The sequence below is a fragment of the Aulostomus chinensis genome, chromosome 10, assembly GCF_037954235.1.
Source record: "Aulostomus chinensis isolate RoL2024-O1b breed Wild chromosome 10, RoL_Achi_v1.0, whole genome shotgun sequence".
NCBI classification, from domain to species: domain Eukaryota; kingdom Metazoa; phylum Chordata; class Actinopteri; order Syngnathiformes; family Aulostomidae; genus Aulostomus; species Aulostomus chinensis.
The window spans coordinates 23,168,338-23,194,711 of NC_141329.1; the positions used below are offsets into that span (position 1 = coordinate 23,168,338).

The 26,374-nt window shown below is 40.5% G+C and overlaps 1 protein-coding gene across 2 annotated transcripts; it reads right to left on the reverse strand.

The window, feature by feature from the left end:
- Positions 1-15: 15 nt before the first annotated feature.
- On the reverse strand, positions 16-26,248 carry LOC147254924 (glutamate receptor ionotropic, kainate 1). 2 transcript variants are annotated; one of them, XM_086216509.1, is made up of 16 exons: positions 25,826-26,248; positions 16,831-16,998; positions 16,442-16,699; positions 14,325-14,506; positions 13,968-14,021; positions 12,824-12,997; positions 11,547-11,690; positions 7,035-7,142; positions 6,536-6,577; positions 6,070-6,183; positions 5,165-5,368; positions 4,866-5,089; positions 4,028-4,146; positions 3,679-3,896; positions 2,785-3,010; positions 17-2,711 (listed from the first exon to the last, which is right to left on the reverse strand). In XM_086216509.1, the coding sequence occupies exons 1-16, from the start codon at positions 25,908-25,910 to the stop codon at positions 2,422-2,424; spliced, it is 2,610 nt and encodes an 869-aa protein (XP_086072635.1). In that variant the 5' UTR covers positions 25,911-26,248; the 3' UTR covers positions 17-2,421. The 2 variants fall into 2 exon arrangements, with proteins under 2 accessions (XP_086072636.1, XP_086072635.1); XM_086216510.1 differs by lacking the exon at positions 6,536-6,577 and having other exon boundaries at positions 16-2,711.
- Positions 26,249-26,374: the final 126 nt, after the last annotated feature.

A 26,374-nucleotide genomic window follows, 5' to 3' on the forward strand; every position in this document is an offset into this window, starting at 1 on the left:
GCTGTGATAATTGATTGAAATTGCTTCGGGGAGAATAATATTCTCATTTAATTGAAATAGAAATATCCAAAACTCTTTTAGTAGAGCTACAAAAAAAAAGTCTGATTGAGCGGATTGGAAGAAGAGCAATCCACTAAAAATACGTCAAGAATCAGGATATATTTATTGTTCTATGAACAATTTGTAACATTTAAACAAAAATAAAAGTGACCTCCATTAATAAATAAAATGATGAACAGGAATGGATTGAAATGAATTAAAAAGTTAATGTCGTTGATGATGAATGGAGACGATTTCCATTTTTTTGAGACGTAGGTTCTGTAATCAACTGTTGAAAAAAAAGAGTAAATAAAAAGGACAGTGTTATTAAAAAAAAAAAGAAGAAAAAAATGGTCAAAACCAGACAATCCAGTGGACTATTCAAATTCACAGGATAGTTATGGTTTATTGTTTGATTTTGACCTTACAAATAGACTGAGATGAAACTTAACAGTGGCATAAACTCTAAAATCTGTACTGAACAGTTAAAATATGAAGCAGGTGAGCTCTGATCATTTTTTTAAATGCTCTTAAACATTTTGAATGAAATCATTCTTGAAATTGCACCACTTAAACCCTGAACCTGTGGAAGTTCAAATGTGCTCTCCAGTAAGACCAAACCTGAAAGTATCATTGTGCGCATGTTTGGGAGACTTAATTTACCAAATTAAGATAATTGGAGCTATATTGCCTATATAATGTGAGAAATCAACCATGTAAAAGTCCTAAGTACATTTTTCCATCTTCTGATTGATTCCTTGTCGAGGAGAATGATGAGGCAATAGACAATTTATCAGGAACGGCTGTGACATAAATCAGCAAATGTATCACAAGGAAGGTTTTTTTTTTTTTTCTTGAAACGGACAGAAATTCGACCATGTAGGGATACGCATCGGTGTTACCTGTCTAATTCCAGGAAGAACTCGCCTCACAGTTACCGGATTTTTCTAATCTGTGCGACAGACCAGAAACCAGGATTGTGTGATGTGTGTTTATAATCCACTGTCTAAGGAGGCTGATATCTTAAATTTAGGTGAGGTAACTATGAGCCTGGGGAAGGAGGGGGATTTGGAGAAGCAAGACGCCACAGTCGATATATATATATATATATATATATATATATATATAAACTGTTGACAGCCATCGTCACGATTTTAATGATGACCCGCTTGAGCATTCAACCTAGTGTCCATCGATACCTGTGCTAGAAGGGATAGTTATGAATGAAGTGACACAATAGTTTGAACAGTCTGCAAATATTAATGATGCAAGCAACACTTAGGTATGCCAGAATAAGACCTTGGTGATGTACAGTGAAGTATATAAAAAGAAAATGCGTGATGAAGTGGGGTTTTCTATTGTGAATTAAAAGCAAACATAACGTTCTTTCTAAAATCGTTGCTCTCTTACAACATGAGCCATAATTTAGGTTTCGAGAGAGAGGTTACTTATCTTTTCACCTCAGTGACGTGTCTCACAAAAAGCGTTCCCTGGAAGCAGGTGGAACTAATGTTTTAAAGACAACTTAATAGAAATATCACAACAATTAAAAATGGGACAGCCACAGTCAGACTCTTCTCAGCTCCTTCTTGATGTTACCCAACCGCTTCCTAGTTGCAATGTGCTTTTAAATTCTAGAAAGCTTCAAAGAAAAAGAGAGTAACCACACCGAAACCAAACAACCACAAGTGAAAGGGTTAAAGATGCAGTGTAATCACATGACTCGTCATTCTGAAACAATTGCGATTAGACAAAAAAAAAAAAACATATACATGTATGTTCATAAAATACAAAAAGAAAAAAAAAAAAGCATACACATGAAGCATCTTGATAAATAAAATTAATAGGAGTGCTCGTTCAAAAACAGTCTGCCGAAACCCGTGAGCACATATAAAAGTGGCATGAAATGACCTCCAAGTTTCTGTGCGCTATGAATAAGAAAATGCAAACAATCTTTACTTCTGCAGCTGTTGAAATTGACATGACAGACAAAAGAACATCGCTTTGCCATCGTATTACTCACAATATCATGGATGACGGTAACATTTTCCCCCACATAGAATAGTTACAAGATTTTTGTTTTTGTTGTTTTTTTTTTATTGTGTTTTTTTTGCGAAAAAAACAAACAAAAAGGCCAAGATGGTCAAGTGTCGCGACGTCAGACAACCATCAGTCATCTTAAAAAGGGTTTTCTTCCAACTAAGATGTTCGTGTGCTCTACATCAAAACTACTGAAAACACTAAACTCAGCGATAAAAAGTCATTTTTGATTGTAACAATGCAGCTTGACACATTCAAGCGTTTTGTTGGCTCGGGTATGAAGACAACACAACGCACCTCATGTAGGTTCACGCCAACCTTTGGCCGCGTCCCCCCAACGTGTTAATACTTGTTGTGCCATTCACACTGGCCGACACTCACCTCCTCAATGTCCAAGTTTTTCCTAGATTTGTAAATAAATTCTCCAATGGCTACAAAAACGGAGAGGACGAGTCCAGCTGCCAAGACGATAAAGATTCCTCCGATGTTCTCCACGCCCAAGGCGCTGGCCTCCTTGCTGTCCTCCTCTGGGCAGCCGTTTCCTCGCCACCATTTCTCCTTCATCATGTGCAACTTGCCTTCTTCCTGCAGCTGCAAGATGGCGATGGTGACTTTGTCTCTGTAAGGAGAGCCTACAAAGGGATAAAACAAATGACTACCGATCGTTGTGACATCAACTCGAGAGCGGGGTTTATTATAGCTTACCGATCGGAGTCCCCACACCGTAGCCCTTTGAATCGATCAAGCCTCCGATCTGCGTCAGGTTGCAGTTGCGCTGGCTGATGTACTCAATGCTGGTTGACTCCATCAGAAGAGCGTAATCTGTGGTGAGGACCCTCTGGATCCCCTCACGGTTGTTTTTCACCAAGGCCGTGTTTTTCCTGCTGCTCATGAACGCCCACATTTTCTCGTAAGTTGAGATCTTCGATTTCTGTTGAAGTAAAGTTGAGATTAAAATATAAACACCTGATTGTAAATAAAGGGAGGCAGGAGCTTTGCTAAAATATTAAAAATCACAACGATTTCCTTAAGAAATACAAGAACTTCCAAGTGTGGTGACGAGCCTTCAGGGCTGCCCAAAGAAGGACACGTGGGCCAAATTCAGCCTGATGTAAAATAATAAATAGTCTAATAATAGGAAGAAAAACATACAACAATCCTTTTTTTCAAAAATTACTGTAAATCATAGTTTATCTTTATTTTCCCCTATTATATCAGGTGCAAAGTGTCAGTTTCGTAGTGCCGAGTGGTCTCACCTGGGGGTCTAGGCAGTAATTTAATGTGTTCTAAAAACACATTTGTCATATATTTATATAAAATCACTGTAAGGGCTTAAATAATATTTTATTAAAAGGAACTTGGGATCATAGCACAATTTGATTTCGCTGTTGGCCCTCTGAGGATAAAGTTACGGCACCCCTGAGCCGTATTTATGAGGAAGTTCTGACCCAAAGGAGCCCAAATTTTAACTTTTTTTTTTTTCCGTTTCCATCTGCTTGCCCATCATGACTGAGGCATGAAAGTTCTTTTTCGTACCTAATCATTCTTACTTTCCCCATCCTGAGAATTTACTGTAATCAATCATTTTGTTTGTCTTACCTTAAAAAAGGTCATGGTGGAGCCGTCTCTGACAGCGCCGTACTCTATTTTCGTTTGCTTGGCCAAGTCGTCTGCAGAGTCTATGGGCGAGTCCATTCTCTCCACAGTCAGGAAGGCAGCCAAGTTGGCAGTGTAAGAAGAGATGATGATCAATGTAAAGAACCACCAAATTCCACCCACGATCCTGGTGGAGAGGGCCTTTGGCATCAGTTCAGATCCTGTGAGGTCACACCGGGTCAATTATGAATTATTCAAACCGATGACTTCAGCATAAATGAAAAGTAAGCATAAATTCAACCTTGATTGAAATCAGCACTAACGCATATTGAAATTATTTCAGGAAGCGTACCTTGCTGCATGAGCGCTCCCACTCCGAACCAGACGCTGTTTATAAGAGTGAAATTGTTCTCTACCACATCTGAGTCAGGGTTGCAGGGGTGAGGATTGTACCACTCGTAGGGAGTGAACCTGAAGGTGAAGATATACACAACCACAATTAAAAATCAAGTAATAGGATAACTTGGGATTCTTTTCACGTACTGCTGCTGTGCGATATATTAATAATCTCATTGCCTTTGGCCAAAAAAGCGAGGTCTGGTTTACCAGGACTTTCATTTCTATTATATTTTGTTTTATGTAGATATATCTATATTTACTCTTGTTATGGCTTATTGTAGGATGTGTATGTATGTGTGTGTATATATATATATATATATGTACAGTATATGCGTGTGCGTGTATATATATATATATATATATATATATACACACATATATATATACACACACACACACATATATATATATATATACACACACACATATATATATATATATATATATACACACACACACACACACACATATATATATATATATATATACACACACACATATATATATATATATATATATATATATATACACACACACATATATATATATATATATATGTACACACACTCTATATCAGTTGCAAGCTCAATCAAAGTACATACTTCTTCAGGAACCAGACAAGATAAAACTTATTGTCTGTTTTCACATAAAAGACAATAACTACACACACCTCCGATTAGCAAGCACATGCACATCTGCATTCACACATCCTACAATAAGACAGAACAATAGGAAATCTTTCCCCGTTCTACAACTTCCTGCATCCCCACTTTTGCAAAAACATCGTTTACCTGGCAATGACAAACAGTACACAGCTGACACCGAGGCACGCCAGGAGCACATACATCCAGATATCCGGAGACAGTGGGTTGAGGAATGAGAAAACTCCCGGATTGGTGCCATTGGGTTTGTGGTAGAGGATGCTGATCCCCAGAGTCATGAAGGGCTTGGAGAAATCGATCACTTTCTCCCTCACGTAAGTGATCGTGAGAGGGGCCACGGCGAGGTCGGCCACCTGGAAGAGCGGAGGCGGTGAAAAACAGCTGATTGTGATGATCATTTGAACAACCCCCGATGGGATCGTACTTACGTGATCGATCAGCTCCCGCACCATGCCGTTCCACTCGCCCTTGTCGTTCTGAGCCCCATATTTACCGTCCGACACTAGCTTGACCTCGTAGGAGAACCCCAGGATATTGGAGAGCTCTTTGAGCAGGTCCAGGCAGTAACCCTCGAAGCGGTCATTTCCATAAAGGGGCTTATCTGATTTCTTATACATGACATACGGATTCTCCTGGAACACACACAGTAGCCAAAGTTCATTTACACAACACATTTCAAAATTGTGCATTATATGAATAAAAGTATGTAGATTTAAAAGAATAACTGTATGGATATGTGCAAGAGTAATTAAGAAAACAGCACAAGGCACAAAATAAATTACAGAGCATCAGGGCTTTGTTGATAGGGAACATGAGAATCTGTTCACCAAAAATAAGAATTCCAGATCACTGATTAAAGAAACAATCCAAACCACCTCCAGGAACCTCATATTGATCTCTTTAATTTAAACGTCATTAAAAAAAATCTCTGTCAAATATTCTCCAATTTTGCCTTCACCCTGTTAAAAGTGGTTCTCTGTGGTATTTTTCCCATCTCTAATCGAGCATCTGAGGACAGAGGGTGCCGTATCTTGTCCAGATTATGAATTTGGGTTCATAAATAAAATTGGACTTATAATGTCTGGTGAATGTGAGATCAGAGTCTATAACAGCGCCAGGATTTCAAACACGTCTTTAAAGCTGGAGAGTTGAGGTGATTGCTAACGGCAATTCTCTTTCCTTTGTTGTTTTGTCCTCGTTTAATTTAATAAAAATTTTGCCTCATCCAGTTTTTTATCGATTCCTAACTCTGGCAGTGATTCTGTTGGCCCGTCGTTTCATTTACCAAGACGTTCCTCCATTCCAAGAATAACTCTACTGATAATATTCATACCAGAATCGTGGTGACAATCAGGGTCCTGTTGGCCATTGAGTCTGTGACATTTGTGGATGAGTCTTTGTTGTTTTCCGTTAAATTAAGGCCTGTTTGAGAGTTCCACACGCCGATCTGTAAAGATAAAGCATACAAGTGACAATCTACGGCGCTAATTAGACGAGGTTGTCAAAGAGTCTTAGCTGCTCCAGTCAGCCTTGTGAGATCAGGATAAGGAATGCGAAAAAATCAAAAAGGGAAACAAACAACACAGGGGAAGTAAAATAGAAATACAACAGAAGGAAATAGAACCATCGGGAGAGGAGCAAAAGGAAAGGAATACCAATCGTGTCTAAAACTTGAAATGCTACATCTTACACAGAAATGTTTGCACATTTCTTTCCCGCACTACTTCATTCTATACAAAGGGGAGACACTATAGAGGACAGCTACTCCTTTAGTCTGCCGGGGCAGCTAAAGCACAGACCTTTTTCCACACTTTATTCAGGCGGTTGTTGCCTGCGATTGTCTTGCAGATAAAAAAAAAAAAAAAGAGTACTTTAATTTCATAGCACACTGAACTTACAGGGAACAATAAGCAGGAAACTATAGCAATAATTAACATGTGGAGGATAAAACTGGCCGCAACTAAATCTGTGCCTTTGCTTCCGACTATGTTCAATGGAGTTAAATGTCTATTCAGCTGCTAGAAACATGAAGCAGACCTGTTAATGCTGAAAAAAACGAGTCAAAGTTATTCAAGTAAGAGCTTAAAGAGACAGCCATTATTACGACCTGTGTCTCAAACAGCTGCTTTTAAATCCGACACAAGACTTCAGGATTACTATATTTTTCATGGAGCAATGTTTTATCAAGTCATCTGTGTGTAACTGCCGATTCAAACGAATCAACAGCCTCGTTTTCTCTCCTATGAGATTACAATTACAGCCAGTACAGACAGTATCAACATAAGTCAGACAGTTCACCTTCTCCAAGCCATCCTCCTTTAGGCTGATGACATCTAAATCAAATTCTTTCCGCAGGCCATCTGTCTTGTTTATAATTATTTGTCCCGTCAAGCCGTTCCATTGTGCCTGTGGCGAAGAGCACAGAGAGCAGGAAACATGACCAATGAAATGCCTCCATCCTTTATTGTCACAAATGCAAAATCAAGCAGAAAGCTAGGAAAAATTTAAAACGAGTCTTAAAAAAATAAATAATTGATGAATGCTCCACTAAGCAAAGAACACTGACAAAGGCTAGCTGCATCCTGATGTTTTGTTTTGTTTTTTTTTTGCTTTGGGTGAATCCTGGATATATTAAGTGTCTCTGAGTAGGTTTCATAGTGGACGGTGATGTAAATGGAGCAGGCAGGCATGGCCTCTGTCTAAGCGGAGAGCAGCAGGCGGGCAGCCGAGCTCAGAGATATGTTAATGCAGTTTATAATGAAGTGTGCTTAGTTGAATAACAGTCAGTTTAAATCTCTGTTACGGAGGCTTTAGAGAAATGAGCTGCATCTCAATTCTGCACTGACTGACACCATGCAGAAGCTAATTTAGTGACATGAAGATGGTGCGTCTTCAAATAAATCGCTTTGCAGAAACCCATCATAAGGCGTGTCGGGATTTTTACATTTTCTAATTGTGACACGCACCCTGTATTTGAATAAATAATAAGGAGGGGGGGTTGACCAAAAAGGAATGTCAAAAATGTGTCCTCCTAAACTATCATCAACATGAATGTCGCGTTACATCTAAATGAAAAATAAGCCCATCACAGATTAATAAACAAGATTTATCTATCAATCTTGGTTTTCTTGATTACTTTGTGTGTGTTTGTGTGTTCCTTGCTCTCTAGTGAAGCTTTTCTCAACAAGGCCTCTGGATTATTGGGAGTAACCATGTTATTACATTTTCAAGGGGACATTGCTGTGTTCAAGTGCATCAGGGGGGTAGAGGACACTTCATTCTCCAGTGAAAGTCAAATTTCATAAATAAAACACAGTCAAATGAATTTTGACTTACACTGGTGTGCCGTAAATGGCTAAAGCGGAATTTTATTGTTGATCTTGAAAATAATCTCATTCTCATGAAATAATCTGAATCCTTTAGTATATACAATGTCCCAAAACATTCGAATAACGCTGATCTCAATTTTCAGCCACTAATGGCAAAAGCAGCAAATTTTGATGTTTAAAAGTTGTTGTTTTTTTAAAGTTTGTGATTCATTTTCTTTCGCTCGACTAACTGGTTAATTATTGCAGCTCTACAAGTGTGTATGTGTTCTCAGAGTCTGAAACCGGTGACAACAAACACACACGCGCACACACACACACACACGAGCAGACCATCTCAAATCACGTGAAAAAAAAACAAAACAGTTTGATTGAAGACTGCAACATTACTGCACCCTAAGATCATTCAGCCCAGATTATTAGAAAAAAGAAAAGAAAACTTCAGTAATGAACAGACGTGTTAAATGACGGTGACAATGCTGAACATTTGTATCTTCTTCACAGTCTAGAAAAAGAAATGTACCACTTTCCTTTTTTAAATCAAAATATTTCTATCAAATCCTCTGAACATCTAGTTTAGAGGGGGTATCACTTGAGGAGGTTGCTCTTCACACAGTCTTATTGCACACATCTGTGAGACCTACTTAGCCTCTAAGTCCAGATTTATTTCTGTCATTAAGTCCCTCTTTTAAATCCTCACCAATCAAAAGAATTCTCTGTATTGACCATGTGTTGGTGTCATTACTGTACAAGGAGTGATGACATGGATCTTCTGGGATTGAGGAATCCAGATGACATAGAGGATAAGAAAGAGATGTTGCCACACTAATGAAACCTCGCCGAGCGTCCATGAATGAACTGGACGGACACTATAGACTGTTCTTCTTCTCCTCCCTCAAAAGTGTGCTAAATGAGCCTATTTTGCTTTAAAAGAATATATATTTGGCAAAAGTAAACTTTTAAAACTAAATACAATAAGTGACAGTGCAGTGATTCCTACAGACGGAACTGTTTTTTGTCTTCCCTCCCCCATGGGAGCAGTGCGTCTTGTTACACATTTAAAACTGCAGATGCACAAAGGCAGAGATGTGCATATGCATTCTCTTTATCTGATTTATTGAGCCTGGCATACACAGGGGTCCCGTTTTATCAATCTGGATTAATTATATACACAAGTGCTGTTCAGAACAAAGGAATGGAGGAAATCAACTCCGGAAATTCAGAGCAAAGGAACCTGGTCGTGGTAAAAAAGAAATGAGGCTTGATTAAATTTAGTACACCAGCCAATTATTTAAAATGCGGTTTGTGAATAATAAATTCTGCATGTATGTGTGTGTGTGTGTGTGTGTGTGTGTGTGTGTGTGCGTGTGTGTGTGTGTGTGTAAAAAGGAAAAAAAAAAGTGATAAGAAATTCAAGCTCTGTGAAATTGGCTTTTTTTTTTTGTTTTATGTTAAAATTCCACCTCGTCTTATTTTTCATTTCCGGCTCACCAAGCTGGGAGCGGTTAATGCAAGAACCCGAATGAAATAGAAAACTTGTCATCGGACAGGAATAAGACTCAATTGTGGTGAAGGACCAGAGTTGCAGCGACATCAAACATCCTGAACAACACAGCACATACTGGGATAATAAAAGCAGGCGCTCAAAAACAATCCTAACACAGCCTAGGCTTCGCTCACTAAGAAAAAATTAAAAAAAATTAACCCAGTGTTCACACTTAACGGCTCAATGAAGTCTCAAGTATTATATTTAGTAAAAATAAATGATTACTGTCCAAACATGGTGGCCTGGTTGCCATTGGCTTCCATCATTTCGGACCCCTCCATTCCCTCTTCTTGCCTTTTCGATATGCACCCAGAGTTCATATTGCATGTGAACTCCAATTCTTTCCACGAGGAAAGAAACGTTACGTCGTGTTGTGTGTCACTGAGAAAGAGCAGAGAAGAGCAGAAGTCCTAGCAACCATGAATGACAATAATCAGTAGCGACTGTGATTCTATTACTCACTCATTTCTGCTCAGGGTGAGTGTTTTCTGCATTTTACTGTCATTTACTGGGCTCTTCTCCTTCTCCTTAATGTAAAACAGAACCAAAACCCAAACTGAGACAGAAAAACTGTCGCAATTGCGCTCCTCTTGCAGGTCAGCATCAGAAGACACAGGCTGAGGGTTATTACCCAGAATCCCTTTCCTGTCTCGTATTTTTACTGCAATGTTTTGTCTCATTTGTGTTGCACACAGAAGTCCCTGTGCACTTAGGTTCCTTCCCGGCTTCAACGTCGCAAAAGTGATCCTGAGCTCAGCATGAGTTCGGAATCAGTAATCCAGCATTTGTTTGAGTTGTCGTGCACCAGGTTACTTGATCCCGGTGATCCAGTGATTCCAGAGAGCCACCATGAACAAGATCAGGGCCCTGAGCTGTGAGTGCTGTTACTGTAAGTGTTGACCCTGCAATGAGGTGTCAAAATGCTTTGAAAAGGCCTATTTTTAGTGTTCATCTTGATCACGTTAATCCTATTTTCTGTTTGATGATAATTTAGGGTTCTTTCATTTGCATATTTTACTTACTGCAAACACAAACATTGCTATAGTTGTGTTGTTATGTCCACTGCCCTTTATGGCCCTTAAAATTAATGCGGTGTAATAAAAGACAAGATATAAGATGTCGTGTTTACTGAGGATGAGAAAGTATGCGGAGATGCACCGTTAATCAGCAATTTATATCTCTGGGAGTTGATGTAAAATGCTGATCGCAGGTCTATTTATCCGCCGCCTCACTCCCACTCCTCCATTTGGCTTCGCTCGTTTTTTTTTTTTTGTGTTCCGCCTCTAAGGGCGCACTGTCAAAGAAACATCTAATTAGAGAGTAAAATCTAACGAGGAAGGTAGCTATTATTTTAAAATTACTATATCTTGGCAAGAGGTGAGAAAATCAGCTTTCATAATGAAAGTAAGGTAATTACCAGTGAATGTGTTCTTGTCTTACCCATTTCTGCTTTTAAATCACTTCACCATATCCTTGTCAGGCTTCATTCTTTTTTCGAATTGTGACATACTGAGAGTATACCGTCCCACTACAAATACTGACTGGAAGAATTTTGAACAAATACATTTAAGATTGAGTAATCAGCTTGTGCAATTATCTGGAAATTATGTTTACCAGCACAGTCCTTATGTAGCGAAGGCTCAGGCAAACAGCTGCTGCTCTCGTCAGGATCCATCTAACAACCCACTGAGCTAAGAAAGCTCATGACGTCAATCTCCCTCCTCTGAGAAACATTATTTTGAACATAATGGGCACACACATGTTCCCCGTTCATCATCTGGCTCATAACTCTATTGTTTCTGCTTTTGCGCCCAAGGAAATGAAATTGAGGCAGCAAGCAGCAGACTGAGAAACTGATGGATGCATGGATGAATGGATGGATGGAGGGATAGATGGCGAAAGAGGAGCGGGTCCAACAATTGACAAAACTGAACTCACTTCTTTGAGCATGTTCATGAAGCGTGATCCAAAGCGCCAGGGTTTGTGTCTGTGGCACTGAAGGGAGCTGACGGTGATCTGGGAGGCGCGTTGCGAGGCAGCAGCCACCATGTAGACAGCGTCATACATCAGAGCTGCTTCTGTCTGAAATATGATGTCATCATCGCCAGGGAACACAAATCTCATGTCACACAGCAAAAATGTTCACATGAATAAAGTTTCTCAGCGTACCCGAAACCGATAGGGGTGAGTTGTACAAAGTAAAAGACAAAGCAATCAAACAAAGAACAATCAGCCACGGTGAGCACAATCTGGTGAGCAATTTTATTCAAAGTATCTCGCTGGATAAACACTCACAAAGCAACAAGCTGCATTTTCACTCAAGTGAGGGCAATGAGGAGCTTCAATCAAACCTGAAGAGCATTATTTTTTGCAGTAAAGGTTATGTGTTTGTGGATCTACATACTGTGTACTCTCTCAGTGATTACTTCTCCATCTTTAGAATGTTCGCGTTTCATTTCAGACGTTCGTTTCAAACACCGCCTCGATAAAATCTCACTTTTTGTATATTTGTTTTCTTAAATGTTTCCAAAAAAAAAAAAAAGGAAACTGCTGGTAAGATTTAATGTATAGATAAAAAGCAAACAAGTTAATGTGAAAACCAATTTGCTGCACAAGTTTTTCTTTATTTTTAGACTAACTATGTTGCTCTTACACATCCTCCTAAACAACCCCCGTTTTATTCTACGGACAGAAACTCCTTTCGCCTTACATCTGCCACCGTCATCCCCATCCCTATCCTTGTACAGACTTCAACATTCTAAGAGATGATGACAGGAGCAAGGAGTAACGCTCGCCATCAGGCTCTACTTCCTGTCTGCGAGACTAAACTATGGGCTAAAAAAATTCCGTTGCGTGTACATGAGTGCACCAAATCAACTTCAATCAATAATAAAATTACACGAATGAGACTGGAACAAATAAGTGTTTTAATCAAACACTAAAAATAAATCAGAATGAGAAAAGCTGGAAAAGACACATGAAGACCCACCACAATGGGGATGAATGGAGAGCAATACTCCTCAACTAAAACTCGTCAAAGCTAGTTTTCCTTTACTAAGATGAGACCACGACGCTCAGAACTAAAACTTGACCCAATAAAAACAGAGTGAAGACGACAAAGACTAAAAATAGCGGCCAAAAAGCACACACAGGTGAACCCGCTGAGACAGCTGATACCATCGAGAATGAAAAGAGGAAGAGAAAGGTAATCTCACTGTCATCATTCCTTCCATCATTCCACTCTCAGCCTTGGAGGGGGCCTGCAGTCGCTCCATGGCCCACCTTTCCACCACCGAGGCCACCTGAGGACTGTCTATGTTCAGCAGTCGGAACCCCGTCATGTTGACGCCACTGTAGCGGTACGGCTCCAGGTCGAGGGCAAACAGGTCCTGCAGAGACACGATCATGACGTCATCATTGCAGAAATGCCAAATAGAAGATTATCAGATTCACCTAAGAGAGCAACAACGGCACAAATAAGCTAATATTGAGGCATCGCCATCGTTAGTCCATTTCAATTTCTGATGAAAAGCCAAGCAAAAAAAGTGAAATGTAAATATTTTGTACTTAACTTGAAATTTGAGATGTACTAGCTGTTGAGCATTCTTTGGAACACGAGTTTGGGTTCAGTGTTGAGACACAACGACAACAACACCTTCTCTTAACACTGTATGACCATAAGTCCTAAATAAATAAACTCAGGGGAATTCCTCTCCCTCCTACCCTCCTCGCTTACTCAGTCATTTTGTCTGTCATTTTGCTAAAACACAAATTAGCCGTGGCAATATTCATGAATATAAACCTTCATTTCAAACTCCTCAAACAGAAAGAACACTCTTCATTACGGCACTTTTTTTGATCTCGCATTTTTCAGAATAGAAGCGTCAGTCGTTGCAGTATAATGAAAGAAACAAACATATTATTATAGTTATTTGTATACATCATCATTATTTATCATTCGGTTACGCATGGCGGTGATTATGTGAATGGATTATTTGTCCAATTCCTACTTCAGAGTAGACGCGAGTTGCTCTTGATTTAAACACAGGAACCATATACTGTGTAAAGCCATGAAATGATGCCAAGGGCACAGGAAATGTCTTGCAATCTTATTATGAAAAAAAGCACAGATGCCTGAGTTGATCTGCATAATCCTGCCACAACAGATGCTCTTGGTGAACACACATCTAAACGTGCAAAGGACAAAAGGACTCTTAATGGTTAGTATGTAATGATGGGGCTCATTGTAAACATATACATACATTAGATCTGCAAAAGGTTTCGAAGGTCCTGCACCCAAAACAAACCTAAAATCTGTAGTTGAGGATGGAAATATTTGTAGTTTAACATATTTCTTACCAGCGTGGTGAAGAAGAAGTGGTAATATTCCGTCATCATCCCCATTGACAGGATCTAAACAGGATGTCGGACATGTTAAATCAGGTTTGTCCCCACCGGCGTCTCAAAAAAATCTTTCCACTGCCCTACAGCCAGGAAATCCAGCAGGTACAATTTCTCTGCTTCACTTTATATTGTTTGCACTAGCAAGTATTCGAGTGAGTATTTACTACAATTTGTTCATATCAGATTCTTGTATTCAATTCATTTCCGGTGTAGTTTTCGGTTCTAAATAAGTATCGCTAACTGATTGCTATCTGATGGTTTCTCACTGTGAAAATACGAGATGGTCATCAGCCAGATGTTTGTGTTCTTCACCTGCTTTAGAACATCAGCTGATGTTTGATAGGAACAGTCAAAAATAACGTAGAACTCCTTCCCCTTCTTCATTTCTTTCAACAGAGGACGAGCATCTTTACTTCCTGTTGGCAGCTGGCGGATCTTGATTTTTATGCTGTATCTGGATGGAGCTTTAATCAACTCCTGCAGACGGATCAGTCCTGAAATGAAAGAGAGGGATATCACCGTTAGACAAATCAGTCTCCTCATATTAAAGAAAGCTGTCTGTCTGGGGCTATTTTAATCACATAAAGATCCACATGTGGTGAAGTGCCAGATTTCACTTCAAGAGATAAAACCTTTATTGATTAGAAACACATGAAGGCACAGCAGACTTAGTAAAGACAACAAGCATGATTAATGTAGAATATAAAGGATGAACACAAAATATGTATGTGTGACAGTATAAGAACTAAATACAAATATATGTAAGAATAATAATCTAAATGGAAATAAAAAAACAGATGCACGTACAGAAAATATAACCAGTGACTGTACGCCATTAAAAAGACAATTATTTATGCTCGCATTATAACACAATATGCAGTTTTGTAAAGTGATGCATCTATTATTTGCATTTATTTGTTCATCTCTCGTTGGTCCATCCAACCCCTTCCTTCATCTGTAATCTGTTTTTTTGTTTGTTTTTCAGCACATTCCCAACATTGCGGACGAAATTTATGGCGCAACTTCTGGTAAAACTTTAACTTCACATGTAAAAGTACAAAATGCGCCCTGTGAAAGCAGAAGCAGGCTAACCCCGCCACCACGGACTGAAAAGTTTAGTGGACAAATGAGCAACGATACGGCGTTTTGACGAAGGACTTCATGACGTCACTTTTGACTTGACATTTGGTTCTCGGTGGTGTTGTATGACGTCGTAGACGTGACGTTGTAGTCTTTGCAGTTTCACCTGAGATTTTCTCTCCGAAACATCTGTCACCAGCCACACCTGGAGTAGGCTCCTGTTGAAACTGGTGCTGTGCAAACGTGTAATCCCACTTAATGGCACGATTATAATTTCTCTAGCTGGTCTCCAGTTGACTGGGACCGGGAGCCACATTAATGTGTCAGCGCTGACATAAATAGCGCGATTTTGGAAGTACATCGGAGGTCGCAAAGGTGCGATATGTACCCAGATAAATCTCCCCAAATGTCCCGGCGACATCACCTGGAATTCCCTACCAGATTACGATGGAATAGCAGTGATTTCTTTCCCTGGGTATTGCTGCAGTCAAACTGATAACCTGAACGATGGGAGATGCTTTGTGTACTGATCTTGGATCTGCTGCATCACTTTGCACCAGACATGCTGCACATGGCCGAGGAAGACGGTCTTCTGGGGGTAATGCATATTCCATTACCTCTCTGCATCGTGACGTAGGGGTTGAAGGTGTATGCACTGTGACAGCACTAGTGACACCCACACTTTCTGTTGCTATAATAAGATTTTCCTCTTCATCATTCATCTCCAGGTCTCGTGCTACTAATATTCCGGTCGTGCTGTCTTGAACTCAGCTGCGACTGTTGTTTGTGAGGAGTTGCAGCATCTTAGTTCAAGGATATGATGACGTTCTCTGCAGCCTTGGCCAACGAGGCCACAATCTGCTTGGCAACAGTGTGCTGGCTCCATTTTAGCCCACGGAGGTCGTGACCGTGCCGTAAACAGTGAAGTAATTACAGTGTACAAAATAAAATGGAGCCAAGAAAACTGTTTGACTTAGAGGAAACTCTGCTGAAGCGGCTCTGTTTCAATTAACCTGCTGCTAGATGAGATGAGAGTCTTTATTCACAATGAAATCACTTTTACACCGAACCCTGGTGCCCTTCAACCACTTGTGAAGCCAGCGTTCATGGGCCGGAACAACAGGTCCTCTGCAGCGAGTGCACAATCCGACGTGATCATCTGACCTGGTGAAGTGATCTAAAACACAGACTATGGACTATATACTATATATATATATATATATATATATATATATGTATGTATTTGATGCGCTTGAACTTTTGCATTGGGAAACCATGCTAACTAAATAGAAAAGGATTAAAGATGCGTTTTTGATACCTGAATATCCGTCATGAGGGTGGATACTCACCAGTTGCATCCTCGTAGACTACTGTGACCGTCTTCCACTTGTAGAACTGCACTATATCCAGCACAGCTCGGCTTATGGAGGCATATTCAGGATAGAGGTTAATATAGAAACTGTCTTTGTTGTCCACTGATGGGTGTTTCCAGCGTGTCTGGATGTGAGGGACTTCAAGGGCGTTGCAAATGGACTGGACTGCACTGACAGATGAGCTGTGTGATGGGCCAAACACGGCCCCAACTCCCAACGCCAACTGGTCGCAGGCTGAAGTCATAAAAGACAAAAAGAGGAAGAGGGAGAGTGACCAGCTGTACGGATGCTTGAGTTCACCGCCATCTCTTCATTCAGCGTACTCAACGCAAACTGCTTTAAAAATGAAACAAGGTCAGTCTTACCTCTTCTTGAGGCCTCAAAACTGTCAAACAAATTTATTCTCTGAATATCATAGGTCAATGTGGTGTTTGGCATTAACGTCCTGTTCCTGTTAATGTTGGTCACGGCAAATTTAAAGGCCAGCTCCTCCACACTAATGGGCTCATTCTCAAGAGTCTCGAAGATGCCCCCTGTAGAAGGAGAAGAAAAACAGTGGCATGAGCCAGATTATTCTTGGAGTGAATGAATAAAATCGCCTCACATGACGCAGATACAGAGATGGATGGTCTCTGCTGATGTGTAGCCTGATATGTAGCCTCGGGCTGCTCTGTCAAGGATATACAGTATTTGTTTTTCTGAAATGTTCTGATTTGTGTGAGGATGTGGAAGTCCACGAAGGCAGCGCTGTTCTTCTGTTCATTAAAAACATGAATCTTAGGATAAACCAATGTGCCAGCAACAGATACATTTAATCTCTGAGGGCAAGTTACAGGGGGGCGGCGTCTAGCAACCGAAGGGTCGCTGGTTTGATTCTCTCTTCCCCCGGTGTACATGAGCAAGATACTGAGCTGCTCCTGATGGCCCTGCAATGGACTGGCGACCTGTTCAGGGTGAACCCCGCCTCTCACCCAATGTCAGCTCCTACCCCCGTGACCCTCAACAAATAAGCGAAAATGGATTTTCTTTCTGGGACGTACAGGCGCTAGACAGGTTGGCAGGTTGTATCTTTTTGAAATTACACTCACACCGGTTTGAGGTTGATTTAGGAGCACCGAGGATCACCAGGTGCGTCCTCTAACATTTTCCTAGCCAGTCTTTGGTAGATTTTGAAGGATATATGACATAAGTACAGTCTTACTGCAGGACTTGATGATGTAGCAGATCAATGCAGCTGGTTTATGATGCTTTTATTTGTCACTGAGAAGCAACCTTTCCTGTAATAATAAAGTGTTGTCGCGTATAGGAATCAATGAGTAAAATTCACCTGCTACTTGGCATATTGGATTCAGTTTTAATATGGAACTGAGCTTCTGTTCCCAAACTGCGGTTATTGTAGAATTTTTTTTTAAGTTTGAATATTACCATGACTACATACTGACAGTTGCATAATGTGGCCCACTTTTCTGTTTAGCCTCCTTCTGTCACATAATGCTACTAAGGGACTGTTTGATATAACTGGATTAAATCTCATTCAGAGAAAAGCTTCACCTCTACTAACTTCACCCTATTTACATGACCTCAATTTCTCAAGCTGAGTCGATGAAGTTTTATGATCACTTCGATAGGAAGATGAGCTATGCAGCTGGTTCATCTCAGACCAGTACCTCCAGGTCTAATGCGTGATCACGGCACAGACACAGATCCTGGTTCGTATTTGACTTGAAACCAGTAATTCCCTTCAGTGCAGCACTCAGAACATCCCATCCATCCATATCCATATCCATCCATTTTCTACCGCTTATCCTGTTAAAGGTCGCGGGGGTGGTGGGGGGGGGGGTGGCGCTGGAGCCTATCCCAGCAGTCTTCGGCCGAGAGGCAGGGTTCCAGTCCATCACAGGGCCAACACATAGAGACAGACAACCATTCACACTCACAGCCACACCTACAGTCAATTTAGAGTATCAATCAGCCTCGTCCCCTCTTGATGTCTTTGGACTGTGGGAGGAAGCTGGAGTACCAGAGAGAACCCACACAGGAACAGGGAGAACATGCAGACTCCACACAGAAAGATCCCATGCCCGTGCTGGGGCTCAAACCCGGAGCCTTCTTGCTGTGAGGTGACAGTGCTGACCACTGCACCACCGCGCCACCCTCAGAACATCCCGTTTCCTTCAAATCAGAGTTTATCTGATTGGTCTGTCTTGTAACATCAAGTCTCAGAACACAATGTAATTTACAGTGAAGAGGGTGCACAAATCCATGTTGTGTTTTAAAACACTGTTTTCAAAGAATCCCATCAATCAGATGCATACGCCTCCTAGCATATCATCCGTCTTTATTGAGGCCAGCATGTTGTATGAAGCATTCATCTTTTAACATGTTGTTGCATGTTTTCAGGGCAAAGATCAAACACACTCTTGCATGTATTCAAGAGAAAGCCTACAATTATTTTCAGTATTGATTTACGAGTCAATAACTGTTTCCTGTTTTATTACCTCCGCTGAGGAATAAGTAGTAAGTAGAAGTAATAATGTGATCAACTGCTTTGACTCTTAGCAAGACGACTCATTAAATTGGAGATGGATTTCGATGAAATTAGATCAAATTGTACTTATTCAGAATATAGGACAAGATGATTTCTGTTAACTGAAATCGTCTTTTCTATTTTTCCTTTTTTTTTTTTTTTTAGATATCCTGTGAATAGTCCAAATATACACATGCCGGTGATCAACTGTCTTGGCAAAATATTACTATATCACTTTTACACAAATGTGGTAACTATTGCAGCGGGACAGCAGATCAAAGATTTCAAAGTCAGTTGATACCACCAGCTGCAACATTAAATTGAAGATACATATCCTTTAAAACACCATCAGTCGAGCTTCATGTGCCAGGCCCTCGGGGTTGGGGGGGTGTTGTTCATAGTGGAGAAGATCATTCTGAAAACCATCCAGCTCTTAATTCCCTGTGCTGCTCCAGCAAGATGACCGCTCTAGCGTGCCGCGGCCAGCAAGAAGACCATATATAGTATCACCCCAGCCGCGCATAAGTGCTCCATACAATATTTCCGTGCAAAATGCAATAAATTTGGATTAAAGCCAGAAAAAGCAGACTTTCTGTGCCCTCGTCGCTGCAGACAATATCCCAGCATGTCTCCTTGACTCGAGCCTTTCAAATGTTAATCATCAAAACATCTGGGCCTTCAGTGATAGGATTTCTGAGATAATACAGTCGCAGCTAAATGTTTGTTGTCACCACACTGACAGTCATGAGTGGAGGGAGACGCGAGGCACTTGTCAACAGTTAGTCAGCATAGAAATCACGTACGTAGGAGCATCCTGCAGCATTATACTCAAATTTCCCAGTACATTGATTTTGTCTGCCATTTTCAAAATGTTTAATCAATATGTTCACAATGGACACTAATGATAAAGATTCGATGCTGCAAGATGACCTCACTTAAACTCTGAGGCCGGAACAGTATTTGAAGAATTCCCTGTGAAATTGTGATTGATTGGGAAGGAGAAAGGGTTTTTGAAAAGCTCCCCTTGAGACCATGATTGTGAATGACCTTTTTCTTTGCTGTAGCATAGCCTCAGCCCCTAAACTGAGAGAGCCTTGTCTGGACTCACTGGTCACTAAAAGCATGCTTGAAAGTGCCAGTCCTAATTATGGTTACCGAGTCTCAGTAATCAGCTGCTAGGACCTGTTAAACTCCCTAATGCTCATCATTACCATATAAAATTCCCAAGCTAAAATGGAGCAACCTTCACCGAATCTTCCCGAGGAAGTAAATCTCTATGTAGTCGATGCTGCAGTTTCCTCTACGGGTGACAAACGCAGGTTTTGACCGGCCAGTCTAAGTGTTTGTTTGCTGCAAGTGCCAATGTCACCAGGCTGATTAAGGATTCAAAAACAAAATAATCCAGCTTCACAGCGTCATGTTCAATCAGTGATTTTGTTTTCCTCATACATCAACAAGGCACTGGTAAACAGATGGTTCGCTCTCTGCAAGAGGTAAAAATAGATGCCGCTGTTTAGATTTTCTAATTTACATTTTTTTGTAGTTGGCCTCTAATCACATGCATAATCACATGCACCCATTCCGAAACGCTCCAAACGCACTCAAAGTATGTACAGTATGATATTAGAGTTGCAGAAATTCTACAATGCACAAGGATGCGGTCATTCTTAATCGATTCAGATGTAATCTCAATGCTAGTTCATATCTTGATGTTGAACTCAGCTGTGAGAGCAGCATTGGCCAGTGTGCACACAACTCAACATTCACTAGAATGACAACAAAAGTACCTTTAAACATGAAGTATATTGACACCGAGGCATATAGTACAAACTACAAGAGAGTTTATAGTGTAGGGGCCATCCAATAAATGACATTGGTAATCCTATAGAAGCTACACATTTAAGGGTCAGATGAGCTGCTAGCGTGCAGGTACCAACAACATCCTCTCACATGACCATTGAACATAAACATGCGGAGTGTTTAATTGTTAAATCTAGCTCTACAAACTGTTGATGCATGAAACTCATATTTTCAGGACAAGACAATGGCTTGGTTTGCCGTCGGCAGCGGTTGAATATGTGGTTGATTTGTCAAAGGAGTCGTCTGTGTGCTAGTAATGTAATTCCTCGAATACTAAATCCAAAAGTACTTTAGATTGACCTCTTGACCTTCAATACTCTTCAGCTCCATTCATTCTCTATGTCATGTAAAACTGCATATTGGAAGGATGAAACTCGGGTTTCCTCTTTAGCCCCGTGACCGCTGGCCAAAAAAACCTGCTAACACCTGTTAGCCCCGATTATATCTGCAGCTTTAATCTCCTTTTCCTCCTGGGTCAAATGATCCTGTGGTAGACGTGGTGCACTTCCAATCAGTGCTCGACCACTTCAGCAAAAACACCACCGGAACTCTGTTAAAATATGGATGTGAAATGAAGTTATCCATCTGTTATCGGGTTGTTGTGCAGCAGAGTAGAATGTCCAGCTGTAGTCCCTCAGTAATGATCGCGCTCGTGACCACCATCATCCACCTGGGCAGCTGGAGGGATGCATAACATTCTGTAAGCTAATGACTGAAATTGTGCTTACTAACCAAAATAAAACATATATACTAACAAAAACAACTAAGGTTATCAATTTAGTTTGTCCTGAGCTCTGGACACTAGAGGAACTTAAAATAAAAAATAATGAGCTTTAGGTTAAAGGTGAAGAAGCTCATCTGTGATTGGACGCCTCTCCCTGAAGTAGACAAGCACGTGGCTTCTGTACTTCAATTAGCAATTACCATGCAACATCCCAACATCCCTCCAACCCGCTTTGGTGACAGTCAGCCCTGACAGTTTTTAAATAATCCTGCTCATGGACGGACATAAAAAATGAATAAATAAAAGACATGGTATCAGTGACACCTCCTCGTCAGTGGAGATGTAACGACAACCACATTTCCCTCAGCCTGCAACCAAAACTTTATTAATGTTATGAAGTATTCACAGAAGTATGCAACCTCACTGCGCTACTATGAAAAAGCATATGATCTCCCTAACAAGCTGTCGTACCAATGACTACTGCATACCTGCGCCATCATATGTGTGTATGCAGTGCTTATACATGTTGCTGTTGGAGTTCAGCAGGAAGAGTACTTCATTTCATTTCTGTTAAATGGGCCTCATTTAGTTGACCTGTTCAGTATCATAGTGTCCTTTCCACAAGCACTTTTCAGGAGTTTCACCAAACACTAAATGTATAACATCACTAGAAAATATAACCGAGTTTGTTTTTAAGCCCGAACAATTGTGATCCGATGAGGCTAATACAACATTAATGTCAAGGGCAGCCATTAATAATTTATATCGCCATCCCAGCAGACCTTTTTTTTTTTTTTATGATCAGCAACAACAAACAAACCTTGAAATGTAACAGATGCCTGAAAATGAAGCAGCTTTGATTGCAGCTAATTAATAATATGTAATCTCTTTTCCTGCTGGTGGAAAACTTTCACCCCCTCCAGCCGAGATTCAAACAAGCATCAATCCGGGGGCAATTTGCATACATCAGTTGATTTATTCCTTTGGTTCTACTTTCCATGAAAAGTAACAACAAAAGTCCAGCCATTTTAGATGATTTGAAGTCAAGTGAGTTGATTCTTTGCGGTGTGATGAAAAATGGGTCTTGAGGATCATGGGGACTCTTGGCATCTTCCAGTGAACATTAACAAACGCTGGACAAATTGAACTGGCTTTATATATGTCACAGATAAAATGGAGAATATGCATCTCACACTGTGCGCTTGAATATGAGGTGAATCCGCGGAACTCAATAGTCCACCAGCAAGCAGATGAACAACTGGACACCGAAGCTGAATGTGATAATTTCTCATTAATTCCAAGTCACATAGTCATTATTGGGTGCAGTATTATGTTTGTGAAGAAATAAACAACTTACGTCACCCGTGCGCTTGAGCCTGCTATGAATTTGAAATGTGTCTTTCTCAAGTCTAACATAACAGATGTAGCAACATTAACACCACAAAAACTAACATTTTCAAAATGATATGGAGCAGTAATTTAAAAATAAATCCTTAAAAAAAACAACAGCAAACAGATGTTGTTTCTGTACTATTCAGAGTTTTCAGATGGGCCATTAAATACTACTGTGTATTTAAGAATGCGTCGGTCATTACATTAAAAGATAGTAACATACTCGTTTATTATTGTCGACCTTCCTTAGTGAGCGGAACCGTGATCCTTTGAGTCCACAATATTTTATTTATTTTTGTATTTATAATAGCTTTTTGATTAATGCAATTTACACGGAAAGAACAAACTGAAATTATTGTACCGTGAATTACTTTTCATGGTAATTTTCAGGCTGACTGAGCTTCCTTCTCCTCTATATGAGGACAGTGCTGTGGGGTGATGCATGCTGGGAGGTCACAAAAACAAGAGTCTGTTGGTGCTGCAGGCAAACCGGGATCATCCCTGGAGGCTTTGTTTTTTTTTTGGATACTTCCGCTCATCTATTCAGTGCAGAGACGTCAGGTTTATGGTCATTGTTGTAATCCAGAAATCCAGCGTAACGTGAAGAAAATGATCTTTCATGTGGTCCCTTCAATTATCACATGAAGGGGAGTCTTTTAAGGCAGAGGAACACAATGACGTAGTGTTTTCCTTTCTCGCCTCCTCCCCATCCTGGGCCAGTTCCCAGTGAGAGAGACCCCCCCCCCCCCCCAACAAAACCACCAGTGCCACTCCAACCTGGGCCCGTGCCAGACTGTGAATGAATGAATGAGGTCCTACCCAGTCTACGATCTTCGTTTGATGTGGAGCACTGAGGTCTCTCTGTTAAACGGAGAGCTGACACCATGACATTTTGGCCGAGAGAATTAAAATGATGATTTTTGCATCAACTCATACAAAAAAAAACAACACACCAGCCACTGGCAAACATTCATAAACAAATTCAATACGTAAAACGTGAAATGACGAGGAAAGCAGCAAATAAAGAGAAGAGGCCGGGCGTAAAGCTGCTCCTTCTGTCTCCCTCCCCAATGATAAGATTTGGTCGCTGCCATATTTGGGGGAAGAGACGATCTGCATAAAGCAGATTAGTGTTAGTTGTTTAAGGGCTGTGGGGGGGGGGGGGGGGGGGTTAGGCTAACCATTATTACCAACCCCAGTGAGTGGAAGAGTCAGTCACAATCTGATGCCAAGGCTGGGTAATGTTAATTGAAGCAAGCCCCACAACATATGGGAGAGATTATGTGTAGGGTTCATGATGAGAATGATAAAGATTAGGTGTCCCCGGACAGTGATAGTTGATTTAGAGAGATTAACAATATGGAGCAGAGATTAGGACTGTAAGAATGGGGAGGTGGCGCTGACCTATTAGTCTTTACAGTTATGCAACACCGCAAGTCTGATAGTTAAAGTCTTTTGAAGTAGAGGAAATTAAAAAAAAAAGAAAAAAAAGAAAATACAGAGCTGCCCAGGGCATTGAGCGGAGCACAGAGTCCCGAGGCCTAAATTTAAAAAGCCATGTTTTGTGATGAAATCTTCTTACCGGTTTGGAACAGAGGATAATGAACGGGAGAGCAGTCATTTACTAGCAAACACCGTCGCGCCTGCTTTTGTTTCAGTTGCATCAGAGGGAGTCTGTCTAATTACAAGCGCAGGGAAGTTGAAAGCAGAGTAGCCTTTCCCTTGAACTCACAGAAGACTCTCACCAGTATCTGGCTATTTGTGCACTCATCCACTAATTCAAAATCACTTTTGACTCTGTTTGGTCGGAAATAAGCCAAATTTAAAAGTTTCAGTGAGACTGCTCCCTATTCATTTGTTAGCTATTTCTCATTCCTCTGTGCCAAAGACAACATCACGCCAAAAAAGTCCGCGGTTTCAGATGCTGCAGTAGGCCAACTCCATCAATCATCTGCCTGTGACCCGCTCTGTCAACATGCAGGAACACGAGGGGGAGAGAGAGCGACTCTGGCATTGGCCGACCAAAGTGGATTAACATGATTTTTGATGAAAACCGATCGAGTCGTTCCATGTCAGCTGTTTTATCAACCCACCAACCCTTTATCCTCAACCGCTGTAACACAACAGTGAAAAAAAGATCAAACGAACCAACGGTGAAACTTAAAAAAAAAGATTCTGTCCCCAAAACATAAATAACAAATTAAAAGTGTAACAATGCTGATTATATTACAATGACATAACATAAAAATAGATGTTACTCAATTATACGACACAATAAGATATCAGTGACCTAAGAATATCTCACGTAGCAAACAAAAAAATCCTTGATGGAATTGTCGATGTCGAATAAAACCTTTTATTTTTCAGTCTCTGCAGCAGATGGAACGATGAAGTAAAAAAAAAAAATACTCACACATTGGACTTGAATGTGAAGTGACTTTACTTTTTCTCACTATCCATTAGGTATATATCTTTTTAATCATTAAACAACGCCTAGAATGAGATGGGGGTTGCATCAGGTCTTCAAGGTCTCATAACCCACATGATGCACCAGCTGGAAGTGTATGATGTCTTGTTACAAAACCAAATCATACATGTTTTAAATACCCAGGAGGAACGGGAGGAATCTAATGATTTTCATGTAGACATGAAAAGAAATCAAAATAACATGCACTTTAGGTACTGTGAGATACTATAGAGATTTACTCCAAAATATTCTGTTTTTTAAAAAAAAAATTTTTAGAATATCAGTACAAAGAGAGTAATCAAGGTCTCGGAGGCATAAGATAAAATCACTGTCAGTCATTAAAGTTGATTAAGAATCACATTCAGAAACAAGGACACTTTTATCACTCACCGATTCTCAGGACTTGCTGCGAACTGAACCAAAACTCTGCCATAAAGTACAGCAGCGAGAATAACAGTCCCTTCCTTTTGGCCATGGTCCTCCCTCCAGGATCAAATCTAACATTGATATCAGTTTTTCCGGCCTCGATAATTCATGCCGATAACTTGCCAGTCCTTATATCCGTAATAAAAACAAAGTGGAATCCGACCCACATCCTTCCATCACTCATTGTGATGAGGGGAAAACAACAAAAACACAAGCTCCACTCGCAGTTGTCGTTGATCAAATCATCTCCAGTTTTCTCCTTCTAAAATCCGTCATGTGCCATTTTAGCTTTTACCTCCCATATTCACTGTCTAGTTATCAGGGTTTATTTTACCCAGTGCACACTTGAATAGTAGGGTGCAAGTGAGGAGGAGGACTGAGCACTGTACTCCTGCTGTCAAGGTAGCGTGGAAAGACAACAGCTGTCTGACTCAACATTTCAAAATAAGGGCACTTGGGCAAACGTGGCAACCACAGAGGAAGTTAAGATGTATAAGAAGAATATTCAGTTAT